This window comes from Lutjanus erythropterus, chromosome 1 (assembly GCF_056507025.1).
Source record: "Lutjanus erythropterus isolate fLutEry1 chromosome 1, fLutEry1.hap2, whole genome shotgun sequence".
In the NCBI taxonomy this organism is placed as follows: domain Eukaryota; kingdom Metazoa; phylum Chordata; class Actinopteri; order Lutjaniformes; family Lutjanidae; genus Lutjanus; species Lutjanus erythropterus.
In genome coordinates this window covers 728,749-748,026 of record NC_139317.1, presented here as the reverse complement: position 1 = coordinate 748,026, position 19,278 = coordinate 728,749, and the positions used below count along the sequence as shown (strand labels likewise).

Below are 19,278 nucleotides of genomic sequence, written 5' to 3'. Positions count from 1 at the left end.
GGGTTTGTAAAAGGTTCTTTGTAAAATTAAGGGTTCCTTTAAGAACTGTTCTCATTCAAAGACCACTTTTTGAAAAAAAGGGTTCTTTAAGATTGTTGATATCCTTGAAGAACTCTTCCATCAAGGGTTCTTTATTCCACAATATAAAGGGTATACAAAGTTTCTCAGTAGAACTCCCTGGTTGGGAACCACTGGAATATCAAAGGGTTCTTGGTAGAACCCCCTAAGTCTGTTCTAGATAAAACCCCTGAACTATATAAAAGTTCTTGGTAGAACCCCTGGTTGGGAACCCTTGGAAAATCAGAACCTCCTAGTGTGTTCTCGATAAAAGTATTTGATAGAACCCCTGAGTGGGATCTAGATAAAATCCTTGGAATATATAAAAGTTCTTGGAAGAACCCCCTGGTTGGGAACCCTTGGAAAATCAAAGGGTTCTCGGTAGAACCTCCTATTACTGTTGTAGATAAAACCCTTGGAAATTTATACAGTTCTCAATAGAACTGCTTTAGTGTGTTCTTGATATAAGTTTTTGGTAGAACCCTCTGGGTGGGACCTAGATAAAACCACTGGAATATAGACAGGTTGTCAGTAGAACCTCCTGGGTGGGTTCTTGTTGGCATTCTTAGAAGGTGGAGACGTTCTAGAAAAAAATAATAGTGTTCTGGGTGGAACCATGACACCATAGAAGGGTTGTCTGTAGAACCTCTCATAGGAGGTTCTGGGTGAAACCTTTCACAGATGGTTCTTGTTATAAACCTCTATGTTGGGTTCTAGGTAGAACTCTCTGCTAGGGTTCCAAGTAGAACTTTTATAAAAGGTTCTACTTGGAACCAAAAAGGGCTCTTCAGTGGTGACAAGCTGAAGAACACTTTATGGTTCTATAGTGATGTAGTGTCCTTGGTGTGGTGGAGGATGTCAAGACCTCAGCTGCGTCCCTCTGGTCCTGGTTACCATGGAGACCGGTGTGACACAGCAGCAGAGGAGGACACAGTAAAAACATGTAGGCGTCTCCACGGAGACACAAACAGAGCTGCTCAGTGACAGTGAGAACCCTCTGGAACAACGGTCCAATCAGAGGAGACGCTTTAGAAGGATTGTGCACAGACAGGAAGAAGCTCACCTTTGGCATTCAAAATAAAAGTCAAGTCATCATCAGAATTAATAAATAGAGAGATGAAGTCCCGCCCCTTCAGGTGGACGACCACGTGAACCAACTCCAGAAAAAAACAAAACAAAAAAAAAGATGTTTTGATGTCTGAACTGTGTCATGAATCACACACACGATGTTATTTCATCTAAAATATCGATTTGCAAGAGAAGAACGTCACAGTTTGTCTTAAAACTAGAAAAGTATCAGACTGGAAAAATGAAAACTAAGACTGAAACAACAACAAATTCTCTCGGTTGTTTCCTTACAACAACTTTTAAGTCAGAATAATGAGGATTTTTGACTTGAAAATATAGCACCCTGATTTTTCTTGAGGGAAACCCTGTAGATGCAAATGTAAGGGGTTTACGAGTACCAGCATGAGGGCAAATTTTTTATTTCCTGAACTTAGAATTGTAAGTTTATTCAACAAGAATATCAGTGTTTGTTGATGGTAGAAATTTATGACATTAAAGTAAGAATCTCACAAGAACATCATCATGAGATGAACAAGAAAACCCAAGTTGACAGAACCCTAATCTGAACTTAGTAAAGTCAACAACAGTAAACGAACACTGAGAAAACAAGAACAATCTATTGCCTCATGTTGCCATGGTATTTCGCATTTTCTTCTTTACAGTACAGAAAGACTTTCTCCAGCCACAAGCTAACATCAGCCGCTGAAGATTCAACGTCTGTGTGTTTTGGTACCAGGATGTTGTCACATGACAACAGTCTGCCTCTGAGTGTGTGTGTGTGTGTGTGTGTGTGTGTGTGTGTGTGTGAGAATAACTAGTGCTTGGTCCATTAACTCAGTGCTAACACATAATGGAAATTCCCACTGACGTGCTAACAAAATTAGCATCTTAGCAAACCAAGCCACTCTGCTTCACTTGGTTAATATGAAACAGTTTGACAACAAACTGAAACTTTCTTGACTTGTAAAAATGATCTTTTAAATGCTCAAACTTCAGATGTGTGATTCAAAAATTCTGAGTATTTATCAGAAGATTTTAGTTTCAGAGACTGTTCCCTGCATTCTTGTGTCTTTGAAAGATTAAAGACAATAAATTAATGAGTACACTGCAACAGGGCAGCAACAGTCATTGTTATTGGTGATTAATCTGTCAATCATAGTCAATAATTTGTCTCTCCCCCAACAGATCATATATTTTTTGACTTAACGTCCCATGGTGGTCCACCTAAGGGGGCGGGACTTCATCTCTTCATTGTCACAGATATAAAACAGATTTTCAAAATAAAAGTCAGGTTGTTGTGCGTGGCTGCAGAGATCAGCTGATTGGTCCAGAACAGTCTGATCAGGTCACACCTCCATCCAGGAGGGGACACCTGAGCCCAGAGACGCCCGAGACGCCGGTCGGGACCCGGGCCTGGAGCAGCTGCCGGTCTGTCTCCTGCTCAGACCAGGGCCCACGTCCTCGCGGGTCTCCGGGGCCTCCCCGCTGGCCCGGCTCACGAACACGGCAGGGGGGTGAGTGGAGGCCATCTCAAACCTCAGCTCCGCAGTGCTCTTAATTTGACGGGAGGAGGAAGAGGAGGGGGCCTTCCTCTTAGTCCTGGGCTGGGGGGAGGGGAGGGGGAAGGCGGGGATGATTCTGTGTGAGGACGTGGACACGTCTCCAGCAGTGGCGGTGGCAGAAGAGGAGGAGGAGCCCAGTTTGGCCAAGACGACGGGGATCTCCTCCAGAGACTCTGCGGAGTCTGAGTGGTACTCTGCAGGGGGGGCCGCAGCCTGCACGGGGCCCAGGGCGGGGGCCAGGGGGGGCAGGGAGGCCCTAAGAGGGAATGCTGGGAAAGGAAGTCTCTGACCCAGAGACACAGTGGATACGGTGCTGGGCTCTGCTGGAGGACAACAGACCAACCAATGAGATTCCACCTCTGTGGTGAACAGGGTCATGTTGTTCAGTGTTTATGAGTAAAGAGAGGGCTGATGGGAAATTACAGGTGGACATCAGTGTTAATAAAGTTAATTTTATATTCTGACTGATATTACTGATAAAGTGTTTAGACTGATGAGTGATATTAGTGTGTGATTATTTTCAGGGCCCTGAACTGAACAAAGATGTTTTCTGAAGTGATGTGTTTTCAGGACGCCTCTGCAGCTCCAGTGTTCCACCTTTAACAAATATTACACATCACTGCAGGAGACCACAATATGATTTTGATCAAATTTGATTAAGTGTTCATCCCTGTCTCAAATTGTCTGTTTATTGTGTCCATAAAGTCTCCTGCTGTTACCTTCAGTGATGCACACTGATACTGTGTTTTCTGATGTTTTCATTCATGTTTAATGTCTCTGCTGTGGTTGGATGAATGTTGGCCAAAAACAACAGCTCAGTCTGTGTGTGTGTGTGTGTGTGTGTGTGTGTGTGTGTGTGTCTTCCATCAGCCTTTAACTCAATATTAACATCATAAATCACTGATAGAACACAGAATCAAACATTCAGCAGCTGAAAATATTTCCCTCAGGAAACATCACTTCATGCATATTTAAGATTAGAAATGAGTGTGTGTGTGTGTGTGTGTGTGTGTGTGTGTGTGTGTGTGTGTGTGTGTGTGTGTGTGTGTGCGTGTGTGTGTGTTTATACCGGGGGGTGGGGCTGTACTCGGGCAGCGCTCTCTGTTCACCTCTGCAGGAACTTTTCGGATCTTCTTCTTCTTTTTCTGTGAAAACATGAAAACATCTCAGTGAGGACAGGATCACTTTGTTTCTGCAGGTCTCAACAAGTTCAATCTGAGACTTTTTTAAAACAATTCTTAATGTAGTTGAAGTCTCCCACGTCCAAACCCTGTCTGGAGGTCTCAGCTCAGATGCAGGACTTCTGTTGTTGGGTCACACTGCAGCTGGATGTTAGGGTCAGGGAAATATACAATTCTTTGATGCACTGCAGTGTGGATGTGGAAGATTTTGAATCAGTTCATAAAAGTCAAAAAACGATTTCCTAAATGTTGATTAACATGATGGAACATCACAGCACTTGGACTGTCTGCAGTTATCAGCTGTTAATACGGAGAGATATATCGATTCCTCTCAAACAGCAGCAGTAACAATCATTTCCTAATGTCTAAATAATTGCATTTGTGAGATGAACATGAAAACTTTTCACCATCAACCAGAGATGTTAAGACACGAGGAGCAGAGCAGTGACCAGCTGTAAGAAACAAGAGCGGCTGAACAACACAAACTGTAGCATTAAAGAACTCTGACTGACTCTGATGAAGAAAATCACTCTCTGCTCCACGTGTTTCACCTCTAAAACTCTGTACCTGCTCTGTCTGTTGGACAGCGAGGTGTTTCCTCACAGCTGACGGTGCAGCAGAGACGCTGCTCTCCACTCATAGAGACATGAGGTGAAGAACACCACACACACTGAAACACTCTGCCTCATACTGTTACTGTAATACAGGCAGAGGACTGAAGCATTCTTTACTACTCACTTTATTACTGCAGTAAACTTCTTTAAAATAAAAAGACTGCTATGTTAGTTGTGTTTCATGTTGATGTATTTCAGGGAAACTGGAGCAGAGACTGAAAATTGTGTCTCTTTTCTATTAATTCAGTCAAAAACAATCAAACCAGACAAAACGATTCCCCCTAAATGAAACAACTGCACTAAAGTTTTGGTGAGGACGGCTGAACGTGAGCAGCTGCAGGTAAAAACATTCCAACCTGCTCTGCATGGCTTAAAGATTTAGATTTTAAAGCATGGATTGATTGTCGAAGCGTCGCCCTCTGAATCGTAATCGAACTGAATCATGAGGTACCCAGAGATTCTCACCCCTGCTGGATGTTGGTGCTGCTCCTGAAGTGAACACTGACCAATATTTGGTGACGGCAGGAGTTTTGTGACGGCTTTATGTTTTTCAGCTCTGATGCATTTATACCCAAAGTTCCTCGTTTCAATTTCTTTCTATATTTGTTATATTTTATTTTATTTTTTTGATGAGAACACACACCACATCATGACACAGCTCAGTGTTTTATGATCAATTCTGACCAGGCTGTACAGTTTGATTAGAGGTCATTGGTTCGTTATTGGTTTCAGTGTCATCTGTACATTTAAAAGAAGTTAAATGCAACTTTATAAAAGCAACTTCATCCAATCAATTTCCTGTCAAAATTATATTTAAGACATATAAAGGCCTCAAATTCAGATTACTGGGTTTTTGACTTTTAGATCCACCTCTTCCCTGTTACCATGGAGACGGTGACTTACCTATGTGTGAGTGTGTGTGTGTTTACCTGTGTGCGTCGGTGTGTGTGTGCTGCTGCTTTCAACTCTGTAGACACAGTGGGTGGAGCTTCTTCCTCCATGACAGGACTGGACACAGACCTCAATCTGCCATTAGCCAGGACTCTGACACACACACACACACACACACACACACACACACACACACACACACACACAGAGTGGTTACACCCTGTACTGTCTGAGAGAACAGATCCACCCTGAGTGAGAACATCACAACTGACAGACGGCTGGATTTCTTATTTCACACAACAGCTGTAATTAAAATATATTCTTTATTAAAGCTGCAATCGATTATTAAATTACTCACCAACTATTAATCAGTCAAATTCAATTAAATAAAAAAGTCCAAATTCTCTGATTTCAGTTTCTTAAATGTGAATATTTTCTGGTTTCTTTCCTCTCTGACAGTAAACTGAATGTCTTTCAGTTGTGGACAAAACAAGACATTTGAGGACGACATCTTGGACTCTGATCAACATTTTCTGAGATTTAATGGATCAGCTAATTGATTAGTGGAAAAATGATTGCCAGATTGATCACTAGTTGAAAAATAGGTCAAAACGTGAAAACAGGAGGAGCTCATGGACGTATGTTTTCACGTTTGGACCCATTTTTCAATTGACAAGATTGTGACGGGATTCATTTTTCTGATATTTTTTGAAAGACTGATTATTATTCTATTGTTGTTACTATTATTATTATTATTATTATTATTATTATTATTATTAAATAATTTATTATTAGAAAAGACTTGAAAAATAGGTTTGTTTGCCTGTTTCATCTTAATTAGAGTTCAAATCAAAGCCAAATGTTTCTCTGAATGAGTCCATTTATGAGTAATAATAAATTAATTATTAAAATCATTAATAATATTTTAGAAGGAGTAGATGTTTATAAATGTTAAACTGATCAAAATGTTAATGGAATTTGGCAGCAGTGACTGACTGTGTATTTTCAGATCAGTGGGCTTTTTGTTTTCAGGATAGACTGAACTTTACACCAACAGGCAACTGATATATGCATCCTTCACTCCTGCAGTGTTCCTGCAGTGTTCCTGCAGTGCTTCTGCAGTGTTCCTGCAGTGTTCTTACAGTGTTCCTGCAGTGCTTCTGCAGTGTTCCTGCAGTGTTCTTACAGTGTTCTTACAGTGCTTCTGCAGTGTTCCTGCAGTGTTCCTGCAGTGCTTCTGCAGTGTTCCTGCAGTGTTCTTACAGTGTTCCTGCAGTGCTCCTGCAATGCTCCTGCAATGTTCCTGCAGTGCTCCTGCAGTGCTCCTGTAGCCTGCAGAGTTTCAGTCTGAGGGGAAACAACTCGATTCAACCACAGATTGTATATTAAACAGGATTTCAACTTATTTTAAATACAGTCTGTGGGTCAAACTCACTGTTTGGACTGCAGGAGTCATTTTTGCATGCACTAGTCCAACATATTGCTCCTTTAATATTACATAAATACAGACAGCAGAACAGTTAATCCAGGAGCTGATCAAAATTTCTGTACTGATCTTTCAGGATCTGGTACCAGCTCTTGATACAAATCCCTAATCTGGATTACACTCTGGATCTGTCAAAAAACAGATCTGAACAGTGATCCAGAATCAACAGAATCAGAGTTACACAAACTACACATGACTCACAGTGAGAAAGTGATGTTGTTTTGAACTTCTGGCTTAATGAGTACAAAGAACCACCACAGAGTCAGTATGTCTGTGTTTAAGTGTGTTTAAGTGTGTTTAAGTGTGTGTGTGTGTGTGTGTGTGTGTGTGTGTGTGTGCTGTACTTGCTGCTGCAGGAGGATAAAAGCAGCTCTGTGTCACTTCAGTCGAGTTATTTATGAAGACTTCTGTTAGACTAACACACACACACACACACACACACACACACACACACACACACACACACACACACACACACACACACACACACACTTCTGCCTCCGCCCACAGCTCAAACACACACACACACACAATACACACTTTGTTTGCTTCCTGGAGTCACGGCCAAAGAATTTCATTTTGTTTTCTGCAAAGAAAACGGTCTCCACGGCGACCGAGCCACGGCCTCATTGTGTTATGAAGTGACTGTTGCCGGCTGTTTACTGAGACGTGACAGGAGCTGGTCGGCCTCAGCCAGTCGCAGCAGGCTGTGGGCGGGGCCTGTGTCCACAGCGATCCAGAGGATTTTAAAGGAGGAGGATGAACAGACTCACTCTGACTCCCCCCGCGCAGCCACAGTGGTAGGTTCCTCCATGTCCAGCTGAGGATTGGTGTAACCCAGAGTCCCTGAATGGTTCACGTCCTTGGGGTGAGGGGGGGCAAAGGAGGACACAGACTCAGAATCATACACATGGACTGTAATTATTGTGTATTTTAATTCTCATCAGTTTGTGACACAGCAGCTCAACAGGCAGGATTATTATTATTAGTGATGGAAGAGATTTGAATAGAATCAGTCTGAATACAGAGGATGAAAGAACACAGAATCTCTGCTTTATTCATCTTTTTGCACACTGATGTCTAACACTGTAATATTATATGTTAGCATTTATGTTCACTGATGTTTTCATGCAGGTTTTGTCCTGTTGTTTTGTAAACAGTAGTTTTAAGTTTTGTATCAGTCACATGACACGTCAGACACCCTGATGAAAGACAGACGAGCTGTTTGACTTCAAGGCAAAATTCATCTCTTCATGAGTTCATCAAGTCAGCGCTCCTCAGTGCTGTTATATTAACAAAGCAAGGTCTGTTGCTGTGAACTCTGTTGTTCGTCCTGCACCGTGATGTCACAGTGACATCACAATGATGTCATTGGTGTTAAAGAAGAACTACAGGCTATTTCAGCTTGCATTTCTAGTCCCCTTCCTCTGGATCCAGGGGGCGCTAGATGAGTGTTTTTGTCTCCCAACACAGAAACTGACAGGCAGTTCTCTTAAAGACACACGTCAACGCTGCAGTGTTTCTGTCTGTAGTGATTTTAATATGAAGCTCTGAGGTCTCAGCTGCATAAAAAAACTGATTCAGACTGTTTGGTTAGGGGTGGAGGATGGAAACTTTTTTCTATATTTTGTCCTTAACAGGACAACTGATGACTGAGAGGAAAGCAGGGAGAGGAGGGGCCGCCGGCTGGAATCGAACCCACGGCTTCTGCAGAGGTCTGTTCACCCGCTCTACTAACTGAGCTACCTGGACATAACTTTTTAACTTTATCTCGAGCTCCTCCAGTCTTCGATGAGGAAAGAGCTGCTGTGTGTCTGTCAAACAGTTTGTTTGGATCAGAGCCAACATGGCTGCCAGTGAAGCCTCAGTTACCTTGATGATGTTGACTGACGCAGCTGCCGTCTCCTTCACTGATCCTGGTCGTGGTTTCCTGGAGACTCTGTTGTCCTGACGGTGACGCTGACGCACAATGTACTCGTACGTACTCAGTCTGTTCCACACTGGACAGGCAGACAGGGACAGGGACAGGGACAGACACTCTGTTCACATTAACTTCAGATTTTTATTTTAACAACATACACATTGAATTGTGACACTGAAAACTGTGGACAGATGAATAATAATCACTGATCAGAGGATACGTGTTATTATATTTTCTCGGACTGCACTGTGCTGTTAGTCTTACCTCATCCTGTCTGTTCATTATTTATTCTTCGGTTTTGAATTGGTTTTTTTCTACATTTTTTAAAAGTTCAAAATAAATCAGTAAATCAACTCAAATATCAGACTGGACTGTGAACTCGTTATTCTCTGTTTCTAAATTCATGGATCAAAGAATCAGTGATCTCTGGACCCTGGTAACCATGGTAACGTTTTAAAAAACTTTATTGGCTCAGATTTTATACATCTGGTTGTGTGTTCTTTATAATTGGACAGTTTTACAATAAATCCATTTTCCTAAAATCTGGATGGTAACCCCTGTATCATCATACATATGGTATCAACAAATTATTGCCAGTATTCTTTCATCCTGGATCCTGATTGGCTCTAAACTAGTTGTGATGTCATAAATCCAGGTGATAAACTGAGATTTAAGGTGATCAAAGAGAAAAGACATCAACTGGGTTCACACACAGCTGATCCCACAGAGTCAAACAGAAACACACAGACAGGTGAGACAGGTGTGTGCGAGTGTGTGTCTCACTGAGGTAGATGTGGAAGCAGAGCAGGTGACAGAGCAGCACAGAGGACAGCAGACCCAGAGCGATGGTGACAGCAGCCAGAGCAGGAATCACTGCTGCTGCTGAGGGGACCGGAGACAGAGGCAGGAAGACAAACCACACAGCTGTCTCATTCCTCACTGCAGGGAGGGACACAGAGACAGAGAGGCACGTTAACACAGCTCAAAATATATCAAGGGAACAATCTGCCTTCAGACGTCTCCACAGAGTCTCAAACCCGTCCTGAATCCTGAAAACAAAATGACCAATAGCTCCAGTCCACCTGTCCCTGCTGTCCACACACGGAACGCGTCCACATTATAAACACTGTGTCGCAGCAGTCCAACTATAAATCACTTTGAATCTTAGAAATGAATGGATGAATCTGGATATGGATGAATTGAACACTTGAATGTCTCATCTGACAGACTGATGTTAAAATTGAAACTTCAGATCCAGTTATCTGTGATCGTCTCAGACTGTCTGTGCTTCTATTTGTCAGGTCTGAGTACCTGATGAAAGAAAGCTGATTAGCTTTGCTGAAGTGTTTACAGACAAAGTTTTGTTAATTTACAGATGACTTAAAGTCGTCATCACTGCAGTGTTTCGTCTGGTTTAAACCACATCTAAAGAGCTTCAGGTTGAGTGTGATCAGAAACAGAAGCTCAGTGTGAACCGGAATAAACTAAAGACATGTCATCTCATCAGTCAGCAGGATGAACAACAACAACAACAACAACAACAACAAAAACAACAACAACAACAACAACAACAACAACTACTGCTTTTCATTACGTTGAATTCTGACCCCCTGTTCTCTCTCTCCTCTCTCGTTTCCCCTCCACCATCAAGGATCTTCCAATGGCTTAAAAGCACCTGGAGGAGATGAGGAGCTCAGAGCGAGGAGAGAGGAGAGAGGAGAGAGGAGGCACCTGGAGGAGGTCAGAGCAAGGAGAGAGGAGAGAGGAGGCACCTGGAGGAGGTCAGAGTGAGGAGAGAGGAGGCGTCTGAAGGAACTCAGAGCAAGGAGAGAGGAGAGAGGAGGCGTCTGGAGGAGGTCAGAGCAAGGAGAGAGGAGAGAGGAGGCGTCTGGAGGAGGTCAGAGCAAGGAGAGAAGAGAGAGGAGGCACCTGGAGGAGGTCAGAGTGAGGAGAGAGGAGGCGTCTGAAGGAGCTCAGAGCAAGGAGAGAGGAGAGAGGAGGCGTCTGGAGGAGGTCAGAGGAGAGAGGAGGCGTCTGGAGGAGGTCAGAGGAGAGAGGAGGCGTCTGGAGGAGGTCAGAGGAGAGAGGAGGCGAATGGAGGAGGTCAGAGTGAGGAGAGAGGAGGCGTCTGAAGGAGCTCAGAGCAAGGAGAGAGGAGAGAGGAGGTGTCTGGTGGAGGTCAGAGGATAGAGGAGGCGTCTGGAGGAGGTCAGAGCAAGGAGACCTGTTATAGAGTGTTAGCACAAGATTTGGTGCAAATCCGTCCACCTGTTCAAAAGTTATAAAGTTAAAACAAAAATCTGTGATGGATGGAAGGACGGACGGCCTGTAGGAGGCATCATGTGTCAGCATCTAATACTTTATCATACATTAATGTCATTCTAAAGAGAACAGCAGTTTGTCTTTATTCTACAAGAATATAAAATCAACACACACACGTTCTCACACAGCTGTGTGTGTATTATTGTGCAAAGAACAATAATGCAAGTAAATAGACGGCCTCAGTAAACAAATGATAGAAATGAGAAGATTTAAAATGAATGTTAATGATTAAAATACTGTTGATAATCATCTGTTTTATCTAAATAAATGCTGTCAGCTGTTCTTAAAATCAGTGTTTCTGTGGACGTTCGTACCAGTCACCCTGACAGCTGATACAGCTGTTATCAGCTCGTCATCAGGAACTGTTGTCCCGTCAGACTGACGCTAAAAAGAACTGAGGATTTCACAGCCTCATCTCCTCCGTCCTCACATCTCTCTCTCATGTCTTTGCTGAGAAGAGCTAAGACATGAGGAGAGGAGGCAAGTGGAGGACATGAGGAGACAAATTTATCGAATGAAAAGCAGCTTCTGTTTTCAACCTGCTGTAAACATCACATCTGTCAGAGGTCTTACACAGAAAGTGTTTGTCCGAGCGCAGTTTGGACGGGTCCAGAAAGAACTCGATGAAGACGTAAGAGGCCACAATCAGAACCAGACAGACCCCCAACAGAGCTGAGACCACGCTGTGGAGGAACAACCTGCAGAGACACACACACACAAACACACATGATGCCAGGTGAGAACAGAAAAAGAAGAAGAAGAAGAAGAAGAAACAGAAGAGGAAGAGGAAGAGTGGCGGTCTCACTTGTAGTTCCTGCTGCCCACACAGTTGTTGAGCCAGCGGCAGTGATGGTCAAAGTTGGCAACACACTTGTTACAGGCACTGCAGTGCTTTGACTTCGGACCCCTGAAACACACACACACACACACACACACACACAGTAATGATGTATCTGTTCTACAGAACGTCTCTCTACTGCCCCCTGCTGGCTGCACTGCATGTTGACTAAATGTGACAGAATCACAGAGGAGGATTTAGAACATCAAAACTGAGGATCTATTGATTGTTTTTATTTATTTATTATTTATTTTAACGATGTTCATCATGAAGACAGAACATCATATATTGATGTTTGATTTCTACAGCGTAGATCCTGTTGGATGTCTGTTATGTTTGATTGTCTTAATTGCACATGTCCAGACTTAAAGGGATAGTTCACCCAAAAATGAAAATATAGTTATTATTGCCTCACCCAGACATTTTCTGGATTGATCGATTAGTGGAAAATTATTGCCAGATTGATCACTAGATGGACAGTGAGTTGGAGACTGTATTTTAAATAAGTTGAAATTCTGTTTAATATACGAGCTCAGACCTCAGACTGAAACTCTGCAGGAACGCCGCAGGAGCACCGCAGGAACACTGCAGGAACACTGCAGGAGCACTGCAGGAGCACTGCAGGAGCACTGCAGGAACACCGCAGGAGCACCGCAGGAGCACTGCAGGAGCACTGCAGGAGCACTGCAGGAGCACTGCAGGAACACTGCAGGAACACCACAGGAGCACTGCAGGAACACCACAGGAGCACCGCAGGAGCACCGCAGGAACACCACAGGAGCACTGCAGGAGCACCACAGAAACACTGCAGGAACAGTGCTCCTGCGGGAACAGAGCAGAACAGGAACAGAGTGCAGGATGTCTATCAGTTGTCTGTTGGTGTAAAATTCAGTCTGTTATCCTGAAAACAAAAAGCCCACTGATCTGATCTGTCTCACTGCTGCTAAACATCTCCATTAACATTTTGATCAATTTAACATTTATACACATCTACTCCTTCTAAAATATTATTAATGATTTATTACGACTCATAAACAGACACAAACTCATTCAGAGAAACATTTGACTTTGATTTGAACTCTAATTAACATGAAACAGGCAAACAAAAAAGTTTGCCACATGCTTGGACCTATTTTTCAAGTCTTTTCTGTATTTTCTCAATTAATCAGTTAAGTTGTTTGGTCTTTAAAATATCAGAAAATGGTGAAAAATGAATACTGTCACAACCTTGTGATAGGTCCAAACATGTGAAAACAGGTGGAACACACAGACATATGTTAATCATCAGGCCTAAACTAATAATTACCACATTTAATTGTGTGAAATCTTTATATGATTTCCATTGAATCATAGTTGTGATGACGGTGTATTGAGCTGTAAAGGTTTGTGTCTCAGTCTGGAGTGTGCAGCAGCAGCAGCAGGAGGACCTCCTCTGACCCAGTTTCTTTGAGATCTCCTCGGAGGAACCAGCAGCACACTGACCTGGATTCAGGATAACATCCCTCAGATTGATTCACATCAGAGCTGCACTGAACCTTTTTATTATTTACACCACGAGGAGCTGAGCTGCATTAAACAGTCACACTGCTGAGGAACACACACAGGGTTCCTACACATTTTTCAGAATTACAGACTTCCTGGGAGATTTTTCAGGATATTATGCCATTATCATTCTGTTTATTCTGATTATTATTATGCTATTTTATGTTGCCAAATAATTCCCAGAAGCTTGTAGCTACTGCAGCTCAAACAGATTGATGACTGGTACACAGAAAGTTAGATGATGTTCGACTGTCAAACAAGAGAAAGCAAACTAACCGCTGCTACACACGCTTGGAATATTGTCCATTAGTATACTGAATAAATTTTATGATTGTTCCCTCATGTTTTTCATCTCTTTTATAAGTAACGGCTGCAAATGAGTTGAAAAAGTGAAAAAATTTAATTTTCATAGTGTGTGCAGCCCTGCTTGTTCTGATTAAAAAAAAAGATGTAATCAGATTACAGATACATTTAGTAAAAATGTGGATTATGAGTAGGATTACAGTTTTAAAATAAAGAGCAATATCCTACCATGCACAGTGTGCGCGCACACACACACGCACACACACACACACACACACACACACACATTAATTCATTAATTTCAACATTTTTATATTTAAATCAATGAAGCAATCAATACATTGAGCACAATAAAAGAAGGAACACTGGAAAAACTAATGAACATACAACACTTGGAGCTGCAACGAGCAATCTATTATTAATTGACTACTAAATCTATTTTGATAATTGATTAATCAGTTTTAATCATTTTTTAATTTAAAAAAAATCAAATTTCTCTGATTTCAGTTTCTTAAATGTAAATATTTTCTGGTTTCTTTCCTCTCTGACAGTAAACTGAGTATCTCTGAGTTGTGGACAAAACAAGACATTTGAGGACGTCGTCTTTAACTGGAGCAGAGAAAACAAACAGCAGCAGAGAGTCTGCAGAGACTCTGTGTCCTCCTCTGAGAGCTCAGGTAGAACACACACACACACACACACACACACACACACACACACACACACACACACACACACACACACACACACACACACACACACCTGTGTGTTCATCATTAGACCTCGACACTGAAACATTGATCCCTCAGGATGAATCCAGCAACAACAGAACAAAACTAATGACTCAATGTTTCTGTTGTGCTTCAGATTAGAGCTCATTTAACACGTTCAGTGAACGTCAGCATCACACACTCTTTAAATCACTTTTAATACAAAAATAAACTCATATTTCATATTCAAATCAAGGAGATAAACACACACTGATCACTAATGTCATTAATATATCAGTAAAATATTACATCCCTCAGATGGTCTGGCGTTATCCTTTAATATCTTTAAAAATACAGATTTTAAAAATGTACTTCACTACTACTGAAAACTTAAAAATTATGAATTGGCAAAAATTATTATATATAATAATAATAATTATTATTATTATTGTTATTATTAAGACATTTGAAATTTACTGCAATTGTTTTCTCACTGCCTGGTTGTTGTTCTTTCTTTACTCTGTATTGTGTCATTTATTGTAGATTTTAATTTAGTTTTAAATTATTTTTATCCTGTGAAAAACTAACATAACACTCTTACTGATACTGTAAGGGATCAATTAATATACATCTTATTTTATGTGATGAATACAGTGAATTTTCTCAATAAAGTCAGAAAAGAAAGAGTGTGTGGAGTTTTCAGTCAAGAGGATTTATGACTTCATTTGATGCAACAAAAAAAATAATCAGGAATTTAATAAAGCAGCATTTACATATATATGTTATTCTACATGTCAATTGGTGTGTGTGTGTGTGTGTGTGTGTGTGTGTGTGTGTGTGTGTGTGTGTGTGTGTGTGAGAGAGAGACTCACACGTCCACCTGGCACAGGTAGCAGTGGCAGTTCTCGATGACGTGAGCGTGTTTGGAGCGGTCGAACACGGGGACTGGACCTTTGTCGCTCTTGGTCCTGACGTTGTAGTCGGCCGGGTCGATGGACACCGCCATGACGTGGACACACAGGTGACACACGAACATGATGCCCGTACACTGAACTCAGGTCAGGACTCACACACACACAAACACTGGAGGATCATGGGAATGCTGAAACCTGAACAGACACGTCCGTTTATCTATTTAAATATTATGCTAATAACCAACTGATGTGTGAGAGTTTTTAACTGGAGTATCATCATCAGATCAATATTTTCTGACACTTTATCGACCAAACAATTAATCGATTAATTTGGAAAATGACTGACAGATTAATGAACATTTGTGATTCTGATTTGACAGAATCTCACCTCTCATCAACAGCTGAGTGTTAAAATCTTTAAATATTACAACTTAATCTTGAAGCATCAGATTATTTCTGTTCCAAACCGTAACCCTGATTACGGGAGCCCATTTCCACCACTGAAACAAAAACTCTCCCCATGGTGTTAAAGGATACGATGTAGCCTGCGGGGATCCAGTGGGCGGGCAGCAGGGGGACGAACACGCCAAAGCCAGTAACGGCGAAGTAGACGTAGAGCAGCCAGGCAAGCAGCTGGAAGGGGTGGGGCGGCCAGCTCCAGCCGTTGGTCCGCGAGCAGAGCGGCACGTCGGCTCGGTGCGTGCCGTCCTCGCCGACCGGCGCCGTGCGGTTCGGGTTCCTACTGCACATGTCCATCCTGGACCTGGACCTGCACGCACGCACACACACACACACACACACACACACACACACACACACACAGAGGGCACATCAGAGAGAGTTTTCCTGTCGGAGAGCGTGCTCGCTGTCACATGACCCAGCTGATGAACTGCAGGCTTAAGATAACAAAGAGCAGCTTCATCATCACTGAAACATCTGAACAACTGACACACACGATGATGGTCTCACACACACACACACACACACACACAGGAACAACCAGGCCAACACACACCAGGTTCTTATGATCACAACATATATTCTTATTACAATTATTATTAGAGAAATTGATCCATATTTTTCATCAACTTCTGACATTTTAATAGACCAACTAACTAATCGATCAATGGAAAAATTATTGCCAGATTGATTACTAGTTGAAGAATAGGTCCAAACATGTGAAAACAGGTGGAACACACAGACAGACACTCCATTTTTCAACTGACAAGATTTTAATAATCAACTATTTGTTTAGGTTACTTAATTTCAAGCCGCACCAAAAAATACCAAAGCAATTATCAAAAATTACATTTCTGTCCATAAAGCAGTAATTCTCAAAGCTCAAATTCATTAAACAAACTTTAAATTGTTTTTATACAATCTCTGAGAAACTATGATCAACATTTCTCCATATTTTAATGTTGCGATTTCACAAATAAGCAATTATAAGTAAATAAGTTAAATTAATTTTGATTAACTGATTAATTAAATAATTGTTAGTTGCAGCTTTAATTATGGCGATTTCCATAATAAAAATGGGGTACTGTTGAAAGATATTTATGACTAAATAAACTGAGTACATTTTCTGCAGATTAAATGATAAAGAAAATAATCATTTGTTGCTCGAGCTGCAGTGATTATCTAGTCAACTAATCAAACAAAATAAAATTAGGTGACAACTCTTTTGAGCATCAGTTAATGTTTTCAGTCTATAGCTTGTTAAATGTGAGGATTTTCTGCTTTTGTTTGTCATTTCAGACAGTAAATGAAGAATCTTTGGGTTTTGGACGGTAGGTTGGACAAAAGAAGACATTTAAAGACTTAATGTACTGAAAAACAGATTAATCGACAGATTATACGAGTTGAGATTAAATAGTTGCAGCCCTACAGATAAATCAGTGAATCTACTTGCCTGACAGAAAATTATTCAGCAACTCTTCTAATAATCAATTATCTGTTTGTGTTATTTAATTTCGACCTGCACTTAACAATCTCATTATTTTCTACATTTATTATCTTCTGATAAATGTCCATCAGAGTCCAAAGACATGTCTCCAGATGTCTTATTGTGTCTGACCAACAGTCCAAAGAAGATTCAGTTTACTGAGACAGAAGAACTGTAAGGCAGCTTTTAAACTCAGCAGAAGAGAACACTTTTAATATAACTATATCCAAAATCTATCATCATATCTAGTCTCATATCATGATACAGTATAATACTGATATATCGCCATTTTCCATTTTCATTTCACAACTTTCCTAAAATAACAATAATCTATTTTTTCTTCAGACAACATTAATTAGATAACTATTAATGTTAGAAGACAGAAATGCTCTGACGGTTCGTTCTTACAGCAGGTCAGTGATTCTGTCTGTTACATCTGTTGGTCTGATGAAGACAATAATCAGAAGATTCGATCCATCATGATCAGCTCATGATCATGTAACCACATGAAGTGGTGATCAGTATTACAAATCAATCAGACAAAGCAGTAAAACAGGTCTGAGATCAGCTCACCTGTTCAGGTTAACGGGATTCCGATCCTCATCCCGGAGGTCTGGGCCTGACCTTCCCCTGGTGGGGCCGGGAGGACCCGAACCAGGCTGCTCCCGAGCACGACCACTCGGTCCGTAGAGTCCGATCAGAGAACTTATAGACCCGGTTCAGACCAGTCCCGGTCCAGCTGTTAGCTCACATCCATCCTGGGTCTCAGCTCGGAGCTAACAGGCTAACAGACACACATCAGTCTGAGTCTGTTGTGTCTTTATGATCCCATAATATTCACATCACCACGGTGCTTTAATGGATCTTAGCCGCTATGCTAATCTGCCAAACACAGCTAACTGTTAGCCTTGTTAGCCCGCCATGATAGCTAGGCTAGCTACCGTTATCTAACGATGTAGAGACAGTGAGGCGGTAACTGCAGACAGATACTCAGACAGACTGTAACCGTTAATGTTTAACTGTTTAAATATTTAATTACCCGCTAACCAGCTAGTTAGCCTGTTAGCTGCTGATGCCTACCATCGTCTCAGCCCTGTACGCCGTCTCCTTGGTAACGCTCCAGCTCCGCTCTTATTGGTTACTGGAGCTGATCCCGCCCACTGAGCTGTAGGAAGCCCCCAGACCTGCGAAAAATCTCGCGAGATTTACATTTTAACCCAAAAACGATCTTTCTGTAACTCTAACCAGTTGTTTGTCTGCCTCTAAACATGCTCATATCTGAAACACATTGACACTCACATTATGAAACATCAACAGTTTGTATACCGAGAACAATGAGGAAACAACGCGGGCTAATCTCGCGAGAGTTTGACAAATTAAGGGCTCTCTTAACATGACCGCTGTGGGCTGTGTGAACGTATTGTGTCCAGCAGGGGGCAGCAGCTACATGAACACACACACTGAGAAACTTTATTGAGCTCAAACCAGAGAAATTCATTTGTTAAGGCGCTTCAATCCTTATTTATGATTTTTATTTATTTATGTATTTATTTATTTGTTTGTTTGTTTGTTTGATTATTTTACGCTTAAAGATGTCTGATTTATGGTTAGTTTTTTTCAGTTTTTACAGATATATGGATTATTGTACAGGATAATTGCACATGTTGTAATACACATTTGGTGTGTAGTATCATACTAAGAGAAGAATACAATATTGACATGTAAAATAGTTGATAAAATGATGATAACTGCATAAAGATTCAAGGAGCAAATTAATATAATATTAAACTAATGCTTTTACAGAAATTTAAATTTAAAAAATGTAGAATAATATTTAATTTTAGAATTAATCGTTATGATACATAGAATTAAGTAAATATTTAAAGTACACATGACACAAACACACACAGAACAGCACAGAACA

At 41.3% G+C, this 19,278-nt stretch overlaps 1 protein-coding gene across 2 annotated transcripts; it reads right to left on the bottom strand.

Moving 5' to 3' along the window:
• Positions 1 to 2,292: 2,292 nt before the first annotated feature.
• zdhhc1 (zDHHC palmitoyltransferase 1) lies at positions 2,293 to 18,443 on the bottom strand. 2 transcript variants are annotated; one of them, XM_084724449.1, is made up of 11 exons: positions 17,928 to 18,443; positions 15,947 to 16,178; positions 15,368 to 15,543; positions 11,908 to 12,009; positions 11,676 to 11,800; positions 9,564 to 9,719; positions 8,732 to 8,859; positions 7,633 to 7,721; positions 5,412 to 5,526; positions 3,757 to 3,832; positions 2,293 to 3,010 (listed from the first exon to the last, which is right to left on the bottom strand). In XM_084724449.1, the coding sequence occupies exons 2-11, from the start codon at positions 16,163 to 16,165 to the stop codon at positions 2,472 to 2,474; spliced, it is 1,725 nt and encodes a 574-aa protein (XP_084580575.1). In that variant the 5' UTR covers positions 16,166 to 16,178; positions 17,928 to 18,443; the 3' UTR covers positions 2,293 to 2,471. The 2 variants fall into 2 exon arrangements, with proteins under 2 accessions (XP_084580575.1, XP_084581382.1); XM_084725256.1 differs by having other exon boundaries at positions 2,293 to 3,007.
• Positions 18,444 to 19,278: the final 835 nt, after the last annotated feature.

Excerpts from the sequence above, each read along its gene's own strand:
- zdhhc1 (XM_084724449.1), bottom strand. The coding sequence starts at position 16,165 with ATGGACATGTGCAGTAGGAACCCGAACCGCACGGCGCCGGTCGGCGAG. Across the intron at positions 9,720-11,675 it reads CTCGGACAAACACTTTCTGT|TGAGGAATGAGACAGCTGTG; the intron begins GTAAGACCTCTG and ends CCCTCCCTGCAG. Across the intron at positions 7,722-8,731 it reads CGTCAGTCAACATCATCAAG|GACGTGAACCATTCAGGGAC; the intron begins GTAACTGAGGCT and ends CCTCACCCCAAG.